Consider the following 18,312-nt stretch of genomic DNA (forward strand, 5'->3'; position numbering starts at 1 on the left):
TTCCAGCTCCCCCAGTTTTTATTCTTTCGCTGGATTTGACACAGGAAGTGGTGAATGTAGCTATTGTGTGCAGCCACATGCCCTTTAACAGTTGGATTAGCTTTCTTTGTTGCTGCTGCTTTCACTATCTCCCATGAAGAGAATAAATAGTGAAATTAGCCATCTCTCCATCTCTTTGCAATATTAAAAACCTCAGTGTCCTCAAAGAGAGTTAATCCACAGTTTCCTGAGGCCCCAATCCTTCAAAGTGCATATTATGCACTGTGACTACTTCCACTGAAGTCAAGTTCTGATCAGAAGTCAATGGGGCTACTCACAGTGCATAAAGCACGTACCTAAGTCTTTGCAGGATCAGGGCCTTATTCCTTTCCAAAGGAAAAATAATCTAAAAGTATTGGTAAAGTACAATAATCCCTTGCAGGGATTTAAAAAAAATGAAAGATGGTCACATGGCTATGACACCGGCAGACCAGATGCCAGCTCATGCCAAAGCCCCAGACTTCACTGAATGCTTACAGATGCATAGCTGGAAGCCAGGCCAATTCACTTGTGTATTAGTATAGATCAAAGTGATTGTTAAATGTATCAGAATGTATTTGCTGTTTAAACTTCATGAAAACTAATGGGATGTTAATGCATTGTTTTAACTAATGCATTGTTTTCACTTATCTGGATCCGGTTATAATGCTGTAGCAAATATTCACATAGTGTATGCCCCTGTCAGTAAATAACCCATTAAATGAGAAAGAAGCCTTGTGGAATGCAAATGAAGAACTTTAACAGAAAAGTATTAATTTCAAAGCAAGTGGTCATTGTGTGTGATGATCGAAGGTCAAAGACTCCAAATGTATTCCTCACTCTCTGCCATCAAAGGAAAAGCCCACAGGGGTATTGACTCTGTCAGCTTGTTTTCTGTGGGAAGAAAACTATGAGTATGGATTCAGGGGAAAATCCTTCATCTCTACACTGTTTGGATTCTAACAGGGCAGAATAAATGAACATGGAGATAGAGATTCCATGAGTTATTCTGGGTTGCCCTGAGAGACTTTTGGGAAACCGGCAGATCACTACATCTCTGCTACCATTTGGAATTATAGACTGACTCATCTGTACATATATTTTATCTTCTTTAATCTCTCAATAACTCTTATTACCTTTTCTTAGCTAATAAACCTTTAGTTAGTTTACTATAGAATTGTCTACCAGCGTTGTCTTTGGTATAAAATCTAGGATACTAATTGATCTGGGGTAAGTGATTAGACTCTGGGACTGGAAGCAACCTGAATGTGGTGTGATTTTTGGTGTAAATGACCCTTTATCATGAAGTCAAGTTTGTCTGGGTGGCAAGATAGACTAGAGAGTCTGTCTGTGACTCCATGGTAAGACTGGTATAGTGATCCCGGAATTCACATTTGTTACTGGCTTGGTAAAATCTAATTATAGAACACACCACCAGTTTGGGGTGTCTGCCCTGTTTTCTGACAGCCTGCCCTGAGATAGGCATTCCTGGTCGTGAACCACTCCAGACAGCATGACAGTGACCAAATGAGATATTTGTTTAGGAACTTTGAGGTCTTAAATATGTAGATTCAACATCTCTGTTGATTTATATTAAACATATTTTAACATTTAGTCTGATGGGTACTTTGTGCCTGAGTAGAAATTATAGATCTTTTTACGCGGTACTTAAACAACAAAGCATTTTCTCTAATTTATAGACCATTTTTAAAAAGTTTGCCTCAGCTAATCAGACTATACTGTGCTGTACTTACAATTAACACACATCCGAGGTCATAATTCTCTTTCTCCTCCACTGTGAGTTTGGTTCCATACCAAAATGCAAGAGCAAAGGCTCCAAATAAAATAAAGTCTGTGAAACCCAAAGATGTGTAGGTGGTAATGGATTTTTTGACTCCAACTTTCCTAGCATTCTCTAAGTTAACATCATATCTGAAAACAGATGATAAAATGTTAAATTTGGTATTTACCCAGATGACATTCAGTTCCCGAGCTTCCTTTCATGCTTCTAGGGTTTTCTGCCATAAAAATAAATTATCTAGATTCTTAGATCGTGTGAATCAACCCAGCTTCATTGATTTTCATCAACAGAGGATCTGGCCCGTGGCTGCTCTGAGTGAATTATCAGGCACACAGATAAACATGATATGTTGGGGAACAGTCAACACGGCTTTTGTAAATGGAAATTGTGCCTCACCGATCTATTAAAATTCTTTGAGAGTTTCAGCAAGCATGGGGACAAGGGTGATCCAGTTGATATAGTGCACTTGGCCTTTCAGAAAACCTTTGACAAGGTCCCACACCAAAGGCTCTTAAGCAAAGACATGGGATAAGAGTGATGGGAAACAAAGTGTAGGAATAAATGGTCGGTTCTCACAGCAGGGAGAAATAAATAGCAGGTTCCCCCAAGGATCTGTACAGAGACCTGTGCTGCTCACATATTCATAAATTATATGAAAAAGAGGGTGAACAATGAGGTGGCAAAAATTGCAGATACAAAATTATTCAACATAGTTAAGTCCAGAGCTGACTGCAAAGAGCTACAAAGGCATCTCACTGGGTGACTGGGCAACAAAATGGCAGATGAAATTCCATGTTGATAAATGCAAAGTAATGCACATTGGAAAACAATCCCAACTATACATAAAAAACGACGGGGTCTAATTTAACTGCTACCACTTAAGAAAGATCTTGTAGACAACATGGACAATTCTCCGAAAACATTTGCTCAATGTGCAGCAGCTGTCAAAAAAGCTAACCGAATGTTAGGAACGATTAAGAAAGGGATAGCTAATAAGACAGAAAATATCATCATGCCACTGTGTAAATCCATGGTATGCCCACACCTCATATAATGTGTTCAGTTCTGGTTGCCCCATCTCAAATCAGATGTATTAGAATTAGAAAAGGTACGGAGAAGGGCAACAAAAATTATTAGGGGTTTGGAACAACTTCCAGCTGAGGAGAGATTAAAAAGACTGGACTGTTCATCTTAGAAAAGAGATGACTAAGAGAGGATATGATAGAGGTCTAGAAAATGAATGAAGAGAAAGTTAATAGGAAACTGTTATTTACCCCTTCATGTAACATAATAACCAGGGGTCACCCAATTAAATTAATAGGTAGTAGGTTTAAAACTTACAAAATGAAGTACTTCTTCACATAATGCAGTCAACAACTCTTTGCCAGGCCAAAAGTATAACTGGGTTCAAAAAAGAATTAGATAATCTCATGGAGGCTAGGTCCATCAATGGCTAATAGCCAAGATGGTCAGGGGTGGAACCCTATGCTGTGGATGTCCCTAAACGTCTGAGTGCCAGAAACTGGGACTGGATGACGGGATGGATCAATCAAAAATTGTCCTGTTCTGTTCATTTACTCTGAAGTATCTGGCACTGGACACTGTCAGAAGACAGGATTCTGGACTAGATGGACCATTGGTCTGACCCAATGTGGCCATTCTTATGTAATATTGGAAAAATTGGCCCGAAATCAACAACATGAAATTCAATAAAGACAAGTGCAAAGTACTACAATTGGGAAGGAAAAATCAAATGCACAAATACAAAATGGAGAATAACTGGCTAGGTAGTAGTACTGCAGATCTGGGAATTCAAGTATATCACAAATTGAATATGAACCAACAACGTGATGTATTTGTGAAAAAAAGATAATATTCTGGAGTGCACTCAGGGGAGTGCCATTTAAGACATGGGAGGCAACTGTTCCACTCTACTTGTCTCTGGTGAGGCCTCTGCCAGAGTAGTGTATCGGTTTAGGAAAGGTGTGAACAAACTAGAGAAAGTCTAGAAGAGAGCAACAAAAATGATAAAAAGTTTAGAAAACCTGAGGAAAGGTTAAAAGAACTGGGCATGTTGGTCTTGAAAATTGAAGACTAAGCGGGGACCTGGCTAACAGTCTTCAAATATGCTAAGGAGTGTTACAAAGAGCATGGTGATCGGCTGTTCTCCATATCCACAGAAGACAGGACAAGAAATAATCAGGGTAATCTGCAGCAAGGGAGGTTTAGGTTAGATATTAGGAAAAACTGTCTAAATATTAGGATAGTTAAGTACTGGAATGTGTTACCAAGGAAGGTTGTGGAATTCCCATTATTGGAGGTTTTTAAGAACTGGTTAGACAAACACCTATCAGAGATGGCCTAGGTATACTTGACCCTGCCTCAGTGCAGGGGGCTGGAACTGATGATCTCTCAAGATCCCTTCCAGCCCTACATTTCTAGGATTCTATGAATATCAGCTCTCAAAGGGAAGAATTAGTGCTCACTCAATTGTTGAAGAAAAAACTGCTTTAGATAAAACCAAACAAGTAAACAGAAGCCAGAATCCCCTTTGACTCCACAACCTGGCCGTAGTTCGCTCTTGCTGAACACTGTTGGAAGCCAGGAACTATTCTCATAAGCTAAGTTACCAAGATATATGCCAATAGCAAGCAATCAAATACAAATTAAGCACCATATTATGCTAGTTAACCCCTGTGAGACAAGGACAAAGATTAACAGTTAGTTAATGAAAAAAATCACTCTTTTTCCTTGCCATTCCTTTACAAGCTTATGGTTTTCCATCAATCCATAACAGCTTCTGTTCACTCATTAGCTATCTAATCCCCTTTAGCTTCTCAAGGGCATTACAGAAAGAACCGCTCAGCCCAGCCATGTTCTCAGAACATTTCAGGAGGACGTACATATCATTTTATTGTTCAATGGCATGCTCAGAAGCTTTGTAGGAACCTCTCAACACATATGTACAAAAATGCCCTGACCAAAAGTGGGAAGCCCCAAAATGAATGGCACAGTTTGCGCAGTAGTGAAGGGATACTAAAATGATGTGTAATTAATTTCTTCCACATACACTATATATCATTGGTGCTGTTCAGATTAGATCAAGAAGAGGAATATTTGCAAAGCACTAAGCACACACTTAACTTTAAGCATGTGGGTAGCCCCCTTGAAGTCGATGACATAGGAAAGTGATAGGCAATTTTATCTAAGGTCATGATCCAGTAAAGCATGAGGTTAACTGTAAACACTTTAATCAATGATTTCAGTGGGAGTGTGCATGTGCTTAAAGTATTTGCAGAAGTGCTTTGTTGGACTGGAGCCTTAGAGAAGATTGCATTTTCTATAGCTTCAGCTTCCAAATTCAACTTCAGGTTAGAGTCAGAGGGAAATTGGGCCTTACAATGCCCCTCCATAATGTAGGTCAATTGAGTGATTGCAAATATTCATGGGTGACAGAAAACATCTCCTTCCATATGCTCATATTTATCTTCATCTGAACTTCTCAGCTGTCTGGGGAATAAACTGATGGATCATCTTTGATTTTTTTAAAATAACCACATCACTTTCCCAAATATTATGTACAATCAATATTGGTTAAAAAAACTCACTTTGCTAATGCCTTCATCTGTCCATTGAAAGGAACAACTGTTCTGATAGCAGTCAAAATTTCTTCCGCCACAGCTCCTGCTCTAGCATAAGCAGTCAGCTCTTTTGTAGTGAACGATGCCAGGAACTGGAAAATTCAGAGGGTGGGGGGAGGGGAAAGTATTTTATTGCAATCTATTTAAGTGGTGTAAATTATGTACAGATACAAAGGATGATCAAGCACTTAGGGAAGAGCCTAGAATTTAGGAGACCTGGGTTCAAGTCCCCACTCCAACAGTTTTCCTGGGCAACTTCGGGTAAGTAATTTCTTTCCGTGTTTCACTTCTTCATGTGTAACATGGGAATCCCCTATCTTGCATGCTGTTGTGAGGCTAAATACAATGAAGATTGTGGGGCACTCAGAAACTATAGTAATGGAGGCCATGTAAATAATTTAGCTATCTTAATTATAGGTCACAATCCTGTTTCTTCCTCCACCATTTTCAGTGGTTGGGTGGGGGAAAGAAAACAAAATACAACCTATAAATGGAAACACTTTATCAATTTTTCTGTGCATTACAAGCAATATCTACTAATGTGGGCACAGTTGATGAATGCTGATCATCCTCTTCCCATGTGGTGAGTGGTGGTTACTGGAAGCAGTCCAGGCCTCCATGGCATGCCAATGCCTGCCTGCTGATGCTCAGTGTAGACAGAGCTCTGCAAATTTTGGGGCAGGAGCCAGTGGAGTAGGAGAAGGGCTGCTCTCCATGCTCTCCAAATTTTGGGGTCATGTTGCTTTGGGGTTCACTCCCTCTCAATCTGTTTTTAGAAGTAGAATTCTTATTTGTTTTCCCCCAGCACTTACGATTGATCCAACTGCTGCTGCTGCAGCAAGGAGAGGGATAACTGACAAAATCACCAAAGTCAGTTTCCACCCGTAGACGAATCCTATAACAATCGCTGTCAGAAACGTGGCAAAGAATTGTACAAATATACAGAACTTGTCTCCGATGCCTTCCTGGATGGTGTTAATGTCACTGTTAATTAAAAAAAGAGATTTGTTAACTTTGATGAATGCCTCCTCCTCACAAATTTTTCTGTTTTGCTGGAGAAAAGCTTGTCAGAAGTTTAATTGTTCAAATCATTGGGCAGTAGGAATTTTGGACATGGGTATTGAACAGCTCTTTGTGGGGCTAGGAACTAGCAGATCACAACTCATTTTCTGTGATGTAACCTCTAGATAGACTTCTGCCATTGCTACACCTGCTCATTCACACATGACCCAATTCATTTATGCAATATCCAAAAGGAATAATCCATACAAAAACAAAAATTCACCCCCAAAACCTTTACAGTACTTTTTCCTCCAAGTTCCCCTATGTATTCTATCTTCTTCAATTTTGTTATTAGATTTTAAGATCTTTGAGGCCAGGAATATCTCCATTTTGCATCCTATACAGTGATAAGCACAGTGTTAGTAAATTATTATTTGGAAAACCATTGTGTGTCACACTAATTTTCTCTTGCTAGTTACATATGTGGGAGCTAGGATTGGTGAAATTCAAGCCTCTCTCATTCCCTTCAGGATTCACATCTTCCAAAAACTGGGCATATCCCTCCCTGCAAAAATAAAATCTGGAGAAACTCTTCATACCCTGATCATACCTTCCTCTGAATCCCTGCACAAGGGACCTGATCCAAAGATTCCTAATGATTTTAATTGGTTTTGGATCAGGTTCAAAATGATAACACAGTGCCCATAACTATGAGTGCAGTTTCATTTCATACAATGTCAGGGTTTTCAGTGTTTGTAAACTAGCTGAGACAGCAGAGCTGTTCATCTACAGTAGTTTGCAAAATAGCTCATAGACACTACAAAGCCAATGTCAGAGGAGTAAGATATTGCATTTCACAGCATAGACCCTCGCAACGGAATGTCACTGAAACTCTGAAAATGAAGTGCAAAATGATAACGAATTCCTCCCTCAGACAGCAGTAATATGTTGAGTCTTAGTTTAAAAGGTTTCCTGGACATTCCCTGTAGCTAATTCTATAAAGGTAAACATCAGACTTCTTTTTGGCTCATGTTCCGGATGCATAGATAAATAGAGCCTTCTCACTCCGTCAGTCGGGTGTTCAACGTTCCAATCTGGCTGGTATCAAACCAAGCCATCTCCTGGTGAAGTATTGCAAAAAAAAACTTTTGTCGGATTCTTGCTGTCTGTCTTGCAGCTGAGGTCAAAAATGTCCCGACTTGGATCGTGCTCAATATCACTACAGCAAAGCCAATACCTGCATAGTAGTAGGCAAACCTGTGGTAAAACAGTAAAAGTCCATAAGGTCAATTGCATCTTGCAAGATAAGTTGGACACATCAGGTCACGTTCAACCCTGCTGAAGCCAATGGGATGTAATTGAGGGCCAAATTTGGCTTACAGTCTAATGGACAAAAAAAATATATAGAAACTACACAGTGCTATTCTTATGAAAATAATTGCAGAGGTTCTTACCTGGTCATTTCAGCTTCTATATCCAAACCTGGAATTGCTGGACAAGTAGAGCTACTATTCATCACAACTGAAAGATTAATTGTAAGAAAGAAAAATATTCAGTTTTATTAGAACAGGCATAAAACAAATCATGGTGGTTTTAGGCCATAATCTTATGGGTGTTTTGTAGGACACTACACTCCCTGCAACAGCTCTGTAGATTTATAACTTTCATGGTGGCCATCATCCTTCCAGTGGAGGATCAAACAGGGCAAACTTCTGAGTCAGCTCAGAGGGTTACTGTAGAGTGATGTCATGGATTTAGCTCACTACGTCAAAGGGCACTGGTCAGATCATAGCTTCATCTGATCTGACCGTCTGATTCCAACAGTGGCCAATATCTGATTTTTCAGAAGTTGATAACTCCCCCTTCTACCTCACACAAGGCAAAATTCATCCATACAGACACCACAAGTCTGACTTTTATGCACCACTTAGGTTCCACCCAAGCCTCAAAACTGGGCCCAAGTTGGGTCCAAGTGGTGGCTCAGCCTTTTGCTGGCTGTCTGCAAAAAGGTAAATTTCACTAATAAGGCACCTAACCAAAGGTGCAAAACTGTTCAGACCAGGGAGAAATGGGAGACCCCTTCCAGGTGTCAGCACATATATTTTAGGGAAAGTTATGATTGCCCTTATCAGAAGCTTAGCTCTTATAAAGGCAAAGTAGTATTAATGGTCCTATTTTGTTGTTTTAAAAATCCAATCACAGAACTTGATTTGGTGACCTCCTGGGACAGTGCATTCCATGGATTAACTATACGCTATAGAAAGTAGTAAATTGTTTTACAGTTACCAAATGTACTGCTCTGTAATTTATCAAGTGTCTATATTGCTACTGTACTATACAGCAGGGTAAAAAGGAAGGACTGCTCAGAATTTGGGGGAGGGATAACTCAGTGGTTTGAGCATTGGCCTGCTAAACCCAGGGTGGTAAATTCAATCCTTGAGGTGACCAATTAGGGATCTGGGGCAAAATCAGTACTTGGTCCTGCAAACAAAGGCAAGGGCTGGACTCGATAACCTTTCAGGGTCCCTTCCAGTTCTATGAGATAGGTATATCTCCATATATTATATTATTTAATTCACTATGCTCTTCATGGCTTTTAACACCACAGCAGCACTCCATCCTGAACCTCTGCCAATCCAGTAAATAAGAGACTCTAACAAATATTTTCAGAAGTTGAACAAACTTTGTTTACCTGAAGACATATTTACTGCTTGGCCAGTCGTCACAAATCTGTTTGTCATCTCTCCAAAGACAACGATTAAAAGTGGCAGCCCTGTTCCATTTGCAACAGCTGCAATCAAACCTATTATCATCAAAATGATATCCAGCCAATCGGCATACCCAAACTACACGAATATAAAGAAAAAGGTATTAATTGAAGGTTGAAAAATTCACATAATTGTGACAATATCCTCCTAAGACACATAGAATAGGATTTGTTTTTACATAGCACCATTCATGATTTGGGTATCCCAAAACACATTATGAAGCAATGAATTAGAGAATGTGAAGGCAAACACAACATTTCGGATGCACTTTGAAAAAGCTTACACACAGTTTTAGGCCAGCTTTTATTGAGGGAGTTAGGACATGTTGGCAGAATGGCAGGATGAATCCCCTAATCTGCAGAAAAAAGAATCTATCTTACATTTTTCACAAAGTGATAACATCACCTGTGCAACTCACTGCCTCTCTGTGTGCATTCTACTACATCACACATTTACTCAGTGCATTTAAAATGTGTAAACAAGAAAAGGTAGTTGACAAACATTTGGCTGCTGCCTACCAATAGAAACGGGTATGTAGCAGTTATCACATTTAAGAAAAACACAGCACTTGTTTCCCTGGATAATTCATGAGACATTATGCACAAATGGTAAAATTATCTCCAGTTGAGAGAGCCAGGGCAAGGCCCTACCTACCGCACATGCTTCACTTCAGTCCTTAACATGGGTGAATTTCACTCCGTCATGGTGCTAGTGCTGAAACATCGTCAAGCACTGGCCGTTAGCTGTGGGGGGAACTTTGCACAACAGGCCATATTTTTAAAGCGGGAAGCCTGAGATCAACACACAAAAATGGCTGTGCCCAATACTAAGTTTTGCACAGACCTCTTTCTTCTCTTTCGAAATGCAGTATTGTGGTTGCACATTAGTCAGTCACCATAACGTACAACAGGCAAAGAAAAGGAACAATGAGAAATAAAAATCAAACCAATAAACTATGCACTAACCAATTTCAAAATGCCAACCATCTTTTCCTTTGACTTCTCATTTTTCTTTCTAAAGAGATTAATGCAAAATTAATCCAGGCCCTTTCTTGAAAGGCAGGGCAAGAAATTTAACAGAGTATTAAGATCAAGGAACCCCTACTTGTTCTTGTTCTGTAACTGGTCATTTTGCTCAGGTTTTTCATCATGTTGGAAAGTAGGATTGCCATAGCCATTCCTTGCAGATTCTGTGGAGGGGAAAGTAGGTTTTGCTTTCACAAATAGTAAGGTCTTTTAAGTCAGCTTCTTATGAAGCACATTAAATCCCTTTCTGAATTATCTGAGCACCAAAACAGTTGATTTTTTAAAACAGGAAAACTGCATTTTTCTCATGCTCTTGAAACAGCTCAATCACTTTCAATTTTTTCCTCCCCAAAAATCACATCCAAGCTGAGAACAAACAAACTAATTTTAAGGGAAGTCATTAAAGACGAACTTGGGCCTCAGTCTTGCAAAAACTGAGGGTATGCCTAAGTGTATGTCTACACTGGAAGTGCTACAGTGGCACAGCTGCAGCTATGCTCTCTGTAGCATATACACTTACTACAATGATGGAAGGGATTAGTGAATCCACCTGCTAGGTTGATGGAAGAGTTCTTCTGTCAACCGAATGGTGTCTACACTGGGGCTTAGGTCGGCTTAGCTATGTCTCACAAGGGCATGAATTTTTCACACCTTTGAGAAATGTAGCTAGGTGGACCTAACTTTTAGGTGTAGACCAGGCCTTTGTCTTTGCAGGATTGGGGCCTTAGAGTGGAACAGGCATCTTATTATTTGTTGGTATTTCAGTAGTACCTACAGGCCTCAACCCTACTGTGCTTTTAGAACACCTTTGTAGAGTCTTACAGGGCACTATTGTTTGTTTTGATTATATAACAAATCAAATGCAGTTAACTGGCTCCTGACTCACATAGTGGAGTATTTGCATGCTTAGGCCCCATTGCTGATGCATGTAAATAACTTTAGGCATATGAGAGGCCACATTGAAATTCAATGGGACTACTCGTGTGCATAAATGCTCGCAGGATGGGAGCCTTAGTTATTGTTAAGCTAGAGTGCCACACCAGGGTCACTTAAGTTGGTAGAAAGGCCACACAGAGCTACGCCCAGCCAGTGCTGTGATTAAGTTACAAGAGAATACATGTATTCAGTGATAACTACGAATATTTTCTGAATGCTGTTTCCTCCACATAGATCCCCAAGAAGGGTCCGTACACGCTGGGTAAAGACACCACAGAAGAAAGCTTAATAGCCAGAGTAGCATGATTTGTGGAGGACGATGGGAGGTCTGATCAGTTTTTCCATAGAAATCCCTCATGGCTACCAGACAAGATTCAAAATGTGGCTTAGTTTCGTGGCAATGGAGTACATCCTTCCAACAACTAGCCTAACATTCAAAAGAAGAAACAACTAACCGAAAAACTTACTAGGATCAAGTGGTTCCTTTTCTGTGTAATTCATGAAATCATCCTTCATTGTGTTATTCTGTTGTATGGTTCTTAGACTTGCAGAAGTAAATCACTTTGGGTAAAATCTGCATACACAAGGAAACAGCACAACCTTTCAGAGACAATAGCCATTCAAAGAGTTCACATTAAGATATGTTTATGTTTCTTTATTAATTATTTGTTTCCTTTCAACAACTTTTCCTAGAGAAGAAAAAATATTTATCATTACATACTACTTTTACATCAGGGTAAATTACTTTTCTAAAGAACTATGTTCTTTTTTAAAAATTAGGACAACAATGTGGCCTGCTTCCTGGGGGTACCCAGGGCTGTGGCCACCTGCCCTTAGCATGAGAAAGACTTGTCTGTGCCTGATGGGGGTCAGCTCCCCAACTCTAGTGGCCACAGGCAACACAAACACTCCCCTCTAGGCCTAGGCAGGCCCTGCTGTCTCTTTACAGGTTAGCGATAGGCACATTCCAACCCCTGAGCTCTCCGAGCATCTCCCTGGAGTGTGAAGCCCCTGCTCCACTGCAAACTCACAGTATTTACAGATTTGCTCTTTGGAAAGGAACAAAACACCCCAGCTTACCAGTTCCAGATCAGATCACCTCTTTGTTTAACACACGACACTTAGATACGTTTATAGTGAAAACGAGCAAAAGTTTATTTAACACAGTAGAGATGTAACTCCCCTTTCAGTGCTGGCTTAGTACCTGAATGCAGTCCAAACAGGAGAGGGATACCTCACAGCTTTTGGACAGTTCCAAAATTTCGGTCACCCTGGGCTCATTTCACTGTGCTGCTGGTAGGTGACTGCTTCCCCCTCCTGGTATGCTAAAGGATCAAGCTACTTGGTGATGCTTTTCCCTACTGTGCTCTCTGAAGGCTGGTTTAACTCAAAGCGCTCTACATTTGCAAGTGTAGCCATGACCTAATACAGGATACCCCCTCAGGTTCCATTTCTGGCTGAGTGGTCAGGAGGCTGATTCAGGCAAGCAGGTCCTGCCTAGGGATCACTGGAAATGGACTAACCACCCACTCCCTTCTGACACAGTGCTGACAGTCGTTAAAGCTTGGAACCCATGGGTTCTAAAATCCCGGATCTGGTGTGAGCTGGCTGCAGGGCAGGCAGGCTGGAAGCAGTAAATGGCAGGAGAGACAGGCTGTCTCCTAAGGTTGCTGGCAGGTGGCGACACGAGGATTGTCCCCTCCTGGGGCTTTTCTGCAGGCTGGGGTTACAAGTTAGGCCAGTTGCTGGGCCTGGAAGTGCTGTGCTGGCAGACTGCAGGCAGCCCTGCTCTCCCCTCTGCTTCCCAACTGGTCTCTCCCACATGGTGGGAAAAGCTGAGCTATTCATAGACTTCCTCCTGCTTTCCCAGGGCTCCAGGGCTCCAAGGGTGATTTAAAGGGCCAGAAGCTCCCGGCCGCCCACCGCTACCACCCTGGGCCCTTTAAATCAACGCCCGAGCCCCGCTGTCGGAGCCCTGGGGTAGCGGCAGTGGGGCTCTGGCAGTGATTTAAAGGGCCAGGGGCTGCCGGCCGCAGCGGAGCCCCGGGCCCTTTAAATCACCGATGGAGCCCCGGGGGATCCCAGCTGCTGCCGCTACCCCAGGGCTCGAGGCTCTGGCGGAGATTTAAAGGGCCCGGGGCTCTGTTGCAGTAGCGGTGGCAGCGGCGGCAGATGTAGTGTATTAAAGTGCTCTCCATAGTAGTGTGCTACTTACGGTGTACTGAGCATGCTCAGTACATCTGCTGAAGCCACTGCCCTTCACCCTGCCCTTATTAGCCGTAAGATTCTGCGGTTTGCTTTTGACGGGTTAAAAAGTGGCAAAGGGTCTTTGGAGGAGGGGGGTGGCCAGGGTGTGAGAAGGGGGTGGAAATTTACTGGTTGGGGGGGTCAAGCAGCTGGATGCAGCATTAGGAGAGGGGCTAAAGGGAAAATCAGGGCTGGGGGGAGGATCAGGAGTTAAGCTCGGGGTGAGGTGCTGGCAGAGGGTGACAGAGGGCAAAACCCAGCACAGGCAGGGGCACAGGGGTAACAGTTACCCCAGTGGCATTGAGACACCCGTGTTTGCAAAAATGGTGGGGGGCAAATGGGCTTTTTTTATTTCCCCTCTCACAGACAGCACCTCTCAGCATCGGCTTCCCAGGGCTGGGTTCTTAAAGGCACAGGCATCCCAATGCCTAGTCAATGCAACTCCTCTTTGTCTGATCTAACCTACTGAAGCTATGTCTACACTACAAAGTTCAAAGCGCTGCTGCGGGTGCCAGTGCTCCTGGTAATCCACCTCGATGAGGGGATTAGCTCTGAGCACTGGGAGCCGAGCCTGTCCACACTAGCGCTTTAAAGCACTCAAACTTGCTGCGCGGTGTGTGTGTGGGGGGGGGTTGTGTGTGTGATTTTTCACACCCCTGAGCCAGCAAGTTAGAGCGCTTTAACTTGCCAGTGTAGTATCAGATTGCATAGAGCAGTGTTTCCCAAACTTGGGAAGCCGCTTGTGTAGGGAAAGCCCCTGGAGCAAACCGCAGCCAGTGGGAGCCGCGATCGGCCGAACCTGCGGATGGGGCAGGTAAACAAACCGGCTCGGCCCGCCAGGGGTTTTCCCTACACAAGTGGCGTCCCAAGTTTGGGAAACACTGGTATAGAGTCTCCTAGCAGTTGTATTATCTGTTGCTGGGATTCCCTGAATTCCCTGAATTTTTAAATGTATTTTTTTCTTCTCATTTTAGAGCTGACTGAATTTCTGGCCTAGTGTCAAAACTTTGTTTTGAGTCAATCCACCAATGGGGATTGCATTTTTGCAACTGTTATTTTGCATCTCAGTCTAGCCCTTAGTGTTTTTCCGCATGCCACTGTGTACAACTTGATTCTCAAATATTCAATAAAGGCAGTATATTATCTCCTATAACGTCTTTCTCCCTGGAAAAAAATCTATTGTAATTACTGCCATTGTGGGTCACACCAATAGTCCGCCTAATCTAGTATCCTGTCTTGTGACAGTGGCCAATGCCAGGTGCTAATTTGGGAATGATCAGACGAGGCAATGACTCAGTGAACCATCCCATTGTCCACTCCCAGCATGAGTTATACACCCTCGAGTCAAGAAATTTTAATAAATAAATGATTTTTTTTTATGTGCTTCTTTGTTCTTGAGCCTGTAGGGTGCAGTAAGGCCAGTTCCAATGCCTTGAACCTAAACACCTGAATGAATCTTAGTCTACCCTCATACAGTTCCTGTTACCTCTCCCAAACATTTAATATACCTAAGGCCATATCTACACTTTAAATGTGGGTTAACTCAACTTATGTCAGCATAGAGTCACTATGTCACTTGTGTGCATGCCTCCTGGACTCCTTGTCTCAGCAGTCAGGGTACTCACCAGAAGCACTTGTATAGAGTCAGAGTGAGGTGCACCATGAATAGATATCCCACTGTATTTTGGGAAGCTTTGTTTTGGCAGTGTATGCTGGGTACCAGACAGGTGAGACAGGGGTGGTTGTGGCCATGGGATCCAACTTCTTATGATGCATTGTTAACCATCCACTAATTTTATATGTATCCCATACATAAATGTATACATAATGTTTACACCTTTTTTTCTAAACCCACTAAGCTGCCTGGCCCTCCTCACTGTCTGCCACCTCACACAGAATCATGGAACTTGCATGGCTCTGCACTATTGTCATGAGCGTTTGCACCCAAAGGTGCATGCTCCTTTACTGTTTGCAGATCAGCAAACATACATGTGGGATGTGACATTATACTCTACATTCTTTATGAAAATATGCTTATGATATGGATATGACATAGCTAATATATGCTTTATGCAAGACGTCTGATGTGGGGTATCATTGCAAAATGGAAGACCTATTGACTGTGTTTATCCAACCTGTATGCATGTAACGTTTATCTCTGTATTTCAAAAGTTGTCTCTGTATTTCAAATGAAGTAAAAATCTTAAGTGAATCCGCATGTTCCATAGAATCTCTACGGATAGTAATTTCATGCTCTAATAAGAATATAACATGAGGGATCTATTATCAACCACCTGACCAGGACAGTGATAGTGACGATGAAATGCTGAGGGAGATTAGAGAGGCGATCAAAATTAAGAACTCAATAATAATGGGGGATTTCAATTATTCCCATATTGACTGGGAACATGTCACCTCAGGACAAAATGCAGAAACAACATTTCTCGATACTTTAAAGGACTGCTTCTTGGAGTAGGTGGTACAGGAACGCACAAGGGGAGAGGCAATTCTCGATTTAGTCCAGAGTGGAGCGCAGGATATGGTCCAAGACGTAACTATAACAGGTCCGCTTCAAATAGTGACCATAATATAATAACTTTTAACATTCCTGTGGTGGGAAGAACACCTCAACAGCCCACCACTGTGGCATTTAATTTCAGAAAGGGGAACTATGCAAAAATGAGGGGGTTAGTTAAACAGTGACTAGAGTGAAATCCCTGCAAGCTGCATGGACACTTTTCAAAGGACACCATAACAGAGGCCCAATTGAAATGTATACCCCAAATTAAAAAACACAGTAAAAGAACTAAAAAAGAGCCACCATGGCTTAACAACCATATAAAAGAAGCAGTGAGAGATTAAAAAAGCATCTTTTAAAAAGTGGAAGTCAATTCTAGTGAGGTAAATAGAAAGGAGCATAAACACTGCCAAATTAAGTGTAAAAATGTAATAAGAAAAGCCAAAAAGAAGTTTGAAGAACAGCTAGCCAAAAACTCAAAAGGTAATAACAAAATGTTTTTTAAGTACATCAGAAGCAGGAAGACTGCTAAACAACCAATGGGCCCCCTAGACGATCGAGATACAAAAGGAGCACTTAAAGATGATAAAGTAATTGCGGAGAAACTAAACGTATTCTTTGCTTCAGTCTTCACGGCTGAGGATGTTAGGGAGATTCCCAAACCTGAGCTGGCTTTTGTAGGTGACAAATCTGAGGAATTGTCACAGACTGAGGTGTCACTAGAGGAGGTTTTGGAATTAATTGATAAACTTAACAATAACAAGTCACTGGGACCAGATGGCATTGACCCAAGAGTTCTGAAAGAACTCAAATGTGAAATTGCAGAACAACTAACTATGGTTTGTAACCTGTCCTTTAAATCAGCTTCTGTCCCCAGTGACTGGAAGATAGCTAATGTAATGCCAATATTTAAAAAGAGGTGATCCTGGCAATTCTAACATCAGTACTGGGCAAATTAGTTGAAACAATCGTAAAGAATAAAATTGTCAGACACATAGAAGAACATCAATTGTTGGGCAAAAGTCAACATGGTTTCTGTAAAGGGAAATCATGTCTTACTAATCTATTAGAGTTCTTTGAAGTGGTCAACAAATATGTGGACAAGGGGGATCCAGTGGACATAGTGTACTTAGATTTCCAGAAAGCCTTTGACAAGGTCCCTCACCAAAGGCTCTTATGTAAATTAAGTTGCATGGGATAAGGGGGAAGATCCTTTCAAGGATTGAGAACTAGTTAAAAGACAGGGAACAAAGGGTAGGAATAAATGGTAAATTTTCAGAATGGAGAGGGATAACTAGTGGTGTTCCCCAAGGATCAGTGCTAGGACCAATCCTATTCAATTTATTCATAAATGATCTGGAGAAAGGGGTAAAAAGTGAGGTGGCAAAGTTTGCAGATGATACTAAACTGCTCAAGATAGTTAAGACCAACGCAAACTGTGAAGAACTTCAAAAAGATCTCACAAAACTAAGTGACTGGGCAACAAAATGGCAAATGAAATTTAATGTGGATAAAAGTAAAGTAATGCACATTGGGAAAAATAATCCCAACTATACATACAATATGATGGGGGCCAATTTAGCTACAACTAATCAGGAAAAAAGATCTTGGAGCCATCGTGGATAGTTCTCTGAAGACGGCCACGCAGTGTGCAGCGGCAGTCAAAAAAGCAAACAGGATGTTAGGAATCAATAAAAAGGGGATAAAGAATAAGACGGAGAATATCTTATTGCCCTTGTATAAATCCATGGTACGCCACATCTTGAATACTGCGTACAGATGTGGTCTCATCACAAAAAAGATATACTGGCATTAGAAAAGGTTCAGAGAAGGGCAACTAAAATAATTAGGGGTTTGGAATGGATCCCATATGAGGAGAGATTAAAGAGGCTAGGACTTTTCAGCTTGGAAAAGAGGAGACTAAGGGGGGATATGATAGAGGTATATAAAATCATGAGTGATGTGGAGAAAGTGAATAAGGAAAAGTTATTTACTTGTTCCCATAATATAAGAACGAGGGGCCACCAAATGAAATTAATGGGCAGCAGGTTTAAAACAAATAAAAGGAAGTTCTTCTTCACACAGTGCACAGTCAACTTGTGGAACTCCTTGCCTGAGGAGGTTGTGAAGGCTAGGACTATAACAGGGTTTAAAAGAGAACTGGATAAATTCATGGAGGTTAAGTCCATTAATGGCTATTAGCCAGGATGGATAAGGAATGGTGTCCTAGCCTCTGTTTGTCAGAGGGTGGTGATGGACGGCACGAGAGATATCACTTGATCATTACCTGTTAGCTTCACTCCCTCTGGGGCACCTGGCATTGGCCACTGTCGGTAGACAGATTACTGGGCTGGAT

General features: G+C 41.6%; 1 protein-coding gene across 1 annotated transcript in view; it reads right to left on the reverse strand.

Annotated features, from left to right (window-relative positions):
• The window catches only part of LOC135873831 (ATP-dependent translocase ABCB1-like), a 72,201-nt gene that overhangs the window by 42,454 nt on the left and 11,435 nt on the right, over window positions 1-18,312 (reverse strand). Inside the window, exons 3-8 of the mRNA XM_065398444.1 lie at window positions 9,155-9,308; window positions 7,917-7,983; window positions 7,528-7,719; window positions 6,273-6,444; window positions 5,428-5,552; window positions 1,773-1,950 (exon numbers count right to left, since the gene is read on the reverse strand). Coding sequence (XP_065254516.1) covers window positions 1,773-1,950; window positions 5,428-5,552; window positions 6,273-6,444; window positions 7,528-7,719; window positions 7,917-7,983; window positions 9,155-9,308 — 888 coding nt within the window. The remainder of the gene's footprint in view (window positions 1-1,772; window positions 1,951-5,427; window positions 5,553-6,272; window positions 6,445-7,527; window positions 7,720-7,916; window positions 7,984-9,154; window positions 9,309-18,312) is intronic.

The sequence above is a fragment of the Emys orbicularis genome, chromosome 2 (genome assembly GCF_028017835.1).
Source record: "Emys orbicularis isolate rEmyOrb1 chromosome 2, rEmyOrb1.hap1, whole genome shotgun sequence".
In the NCBI taxonomy this organism is placed as follows: domain Eukaryota; kingdom Metazoa; phylum Chordata; order Testudines; family Emydidae; genus Emys; species Emys orbicularis.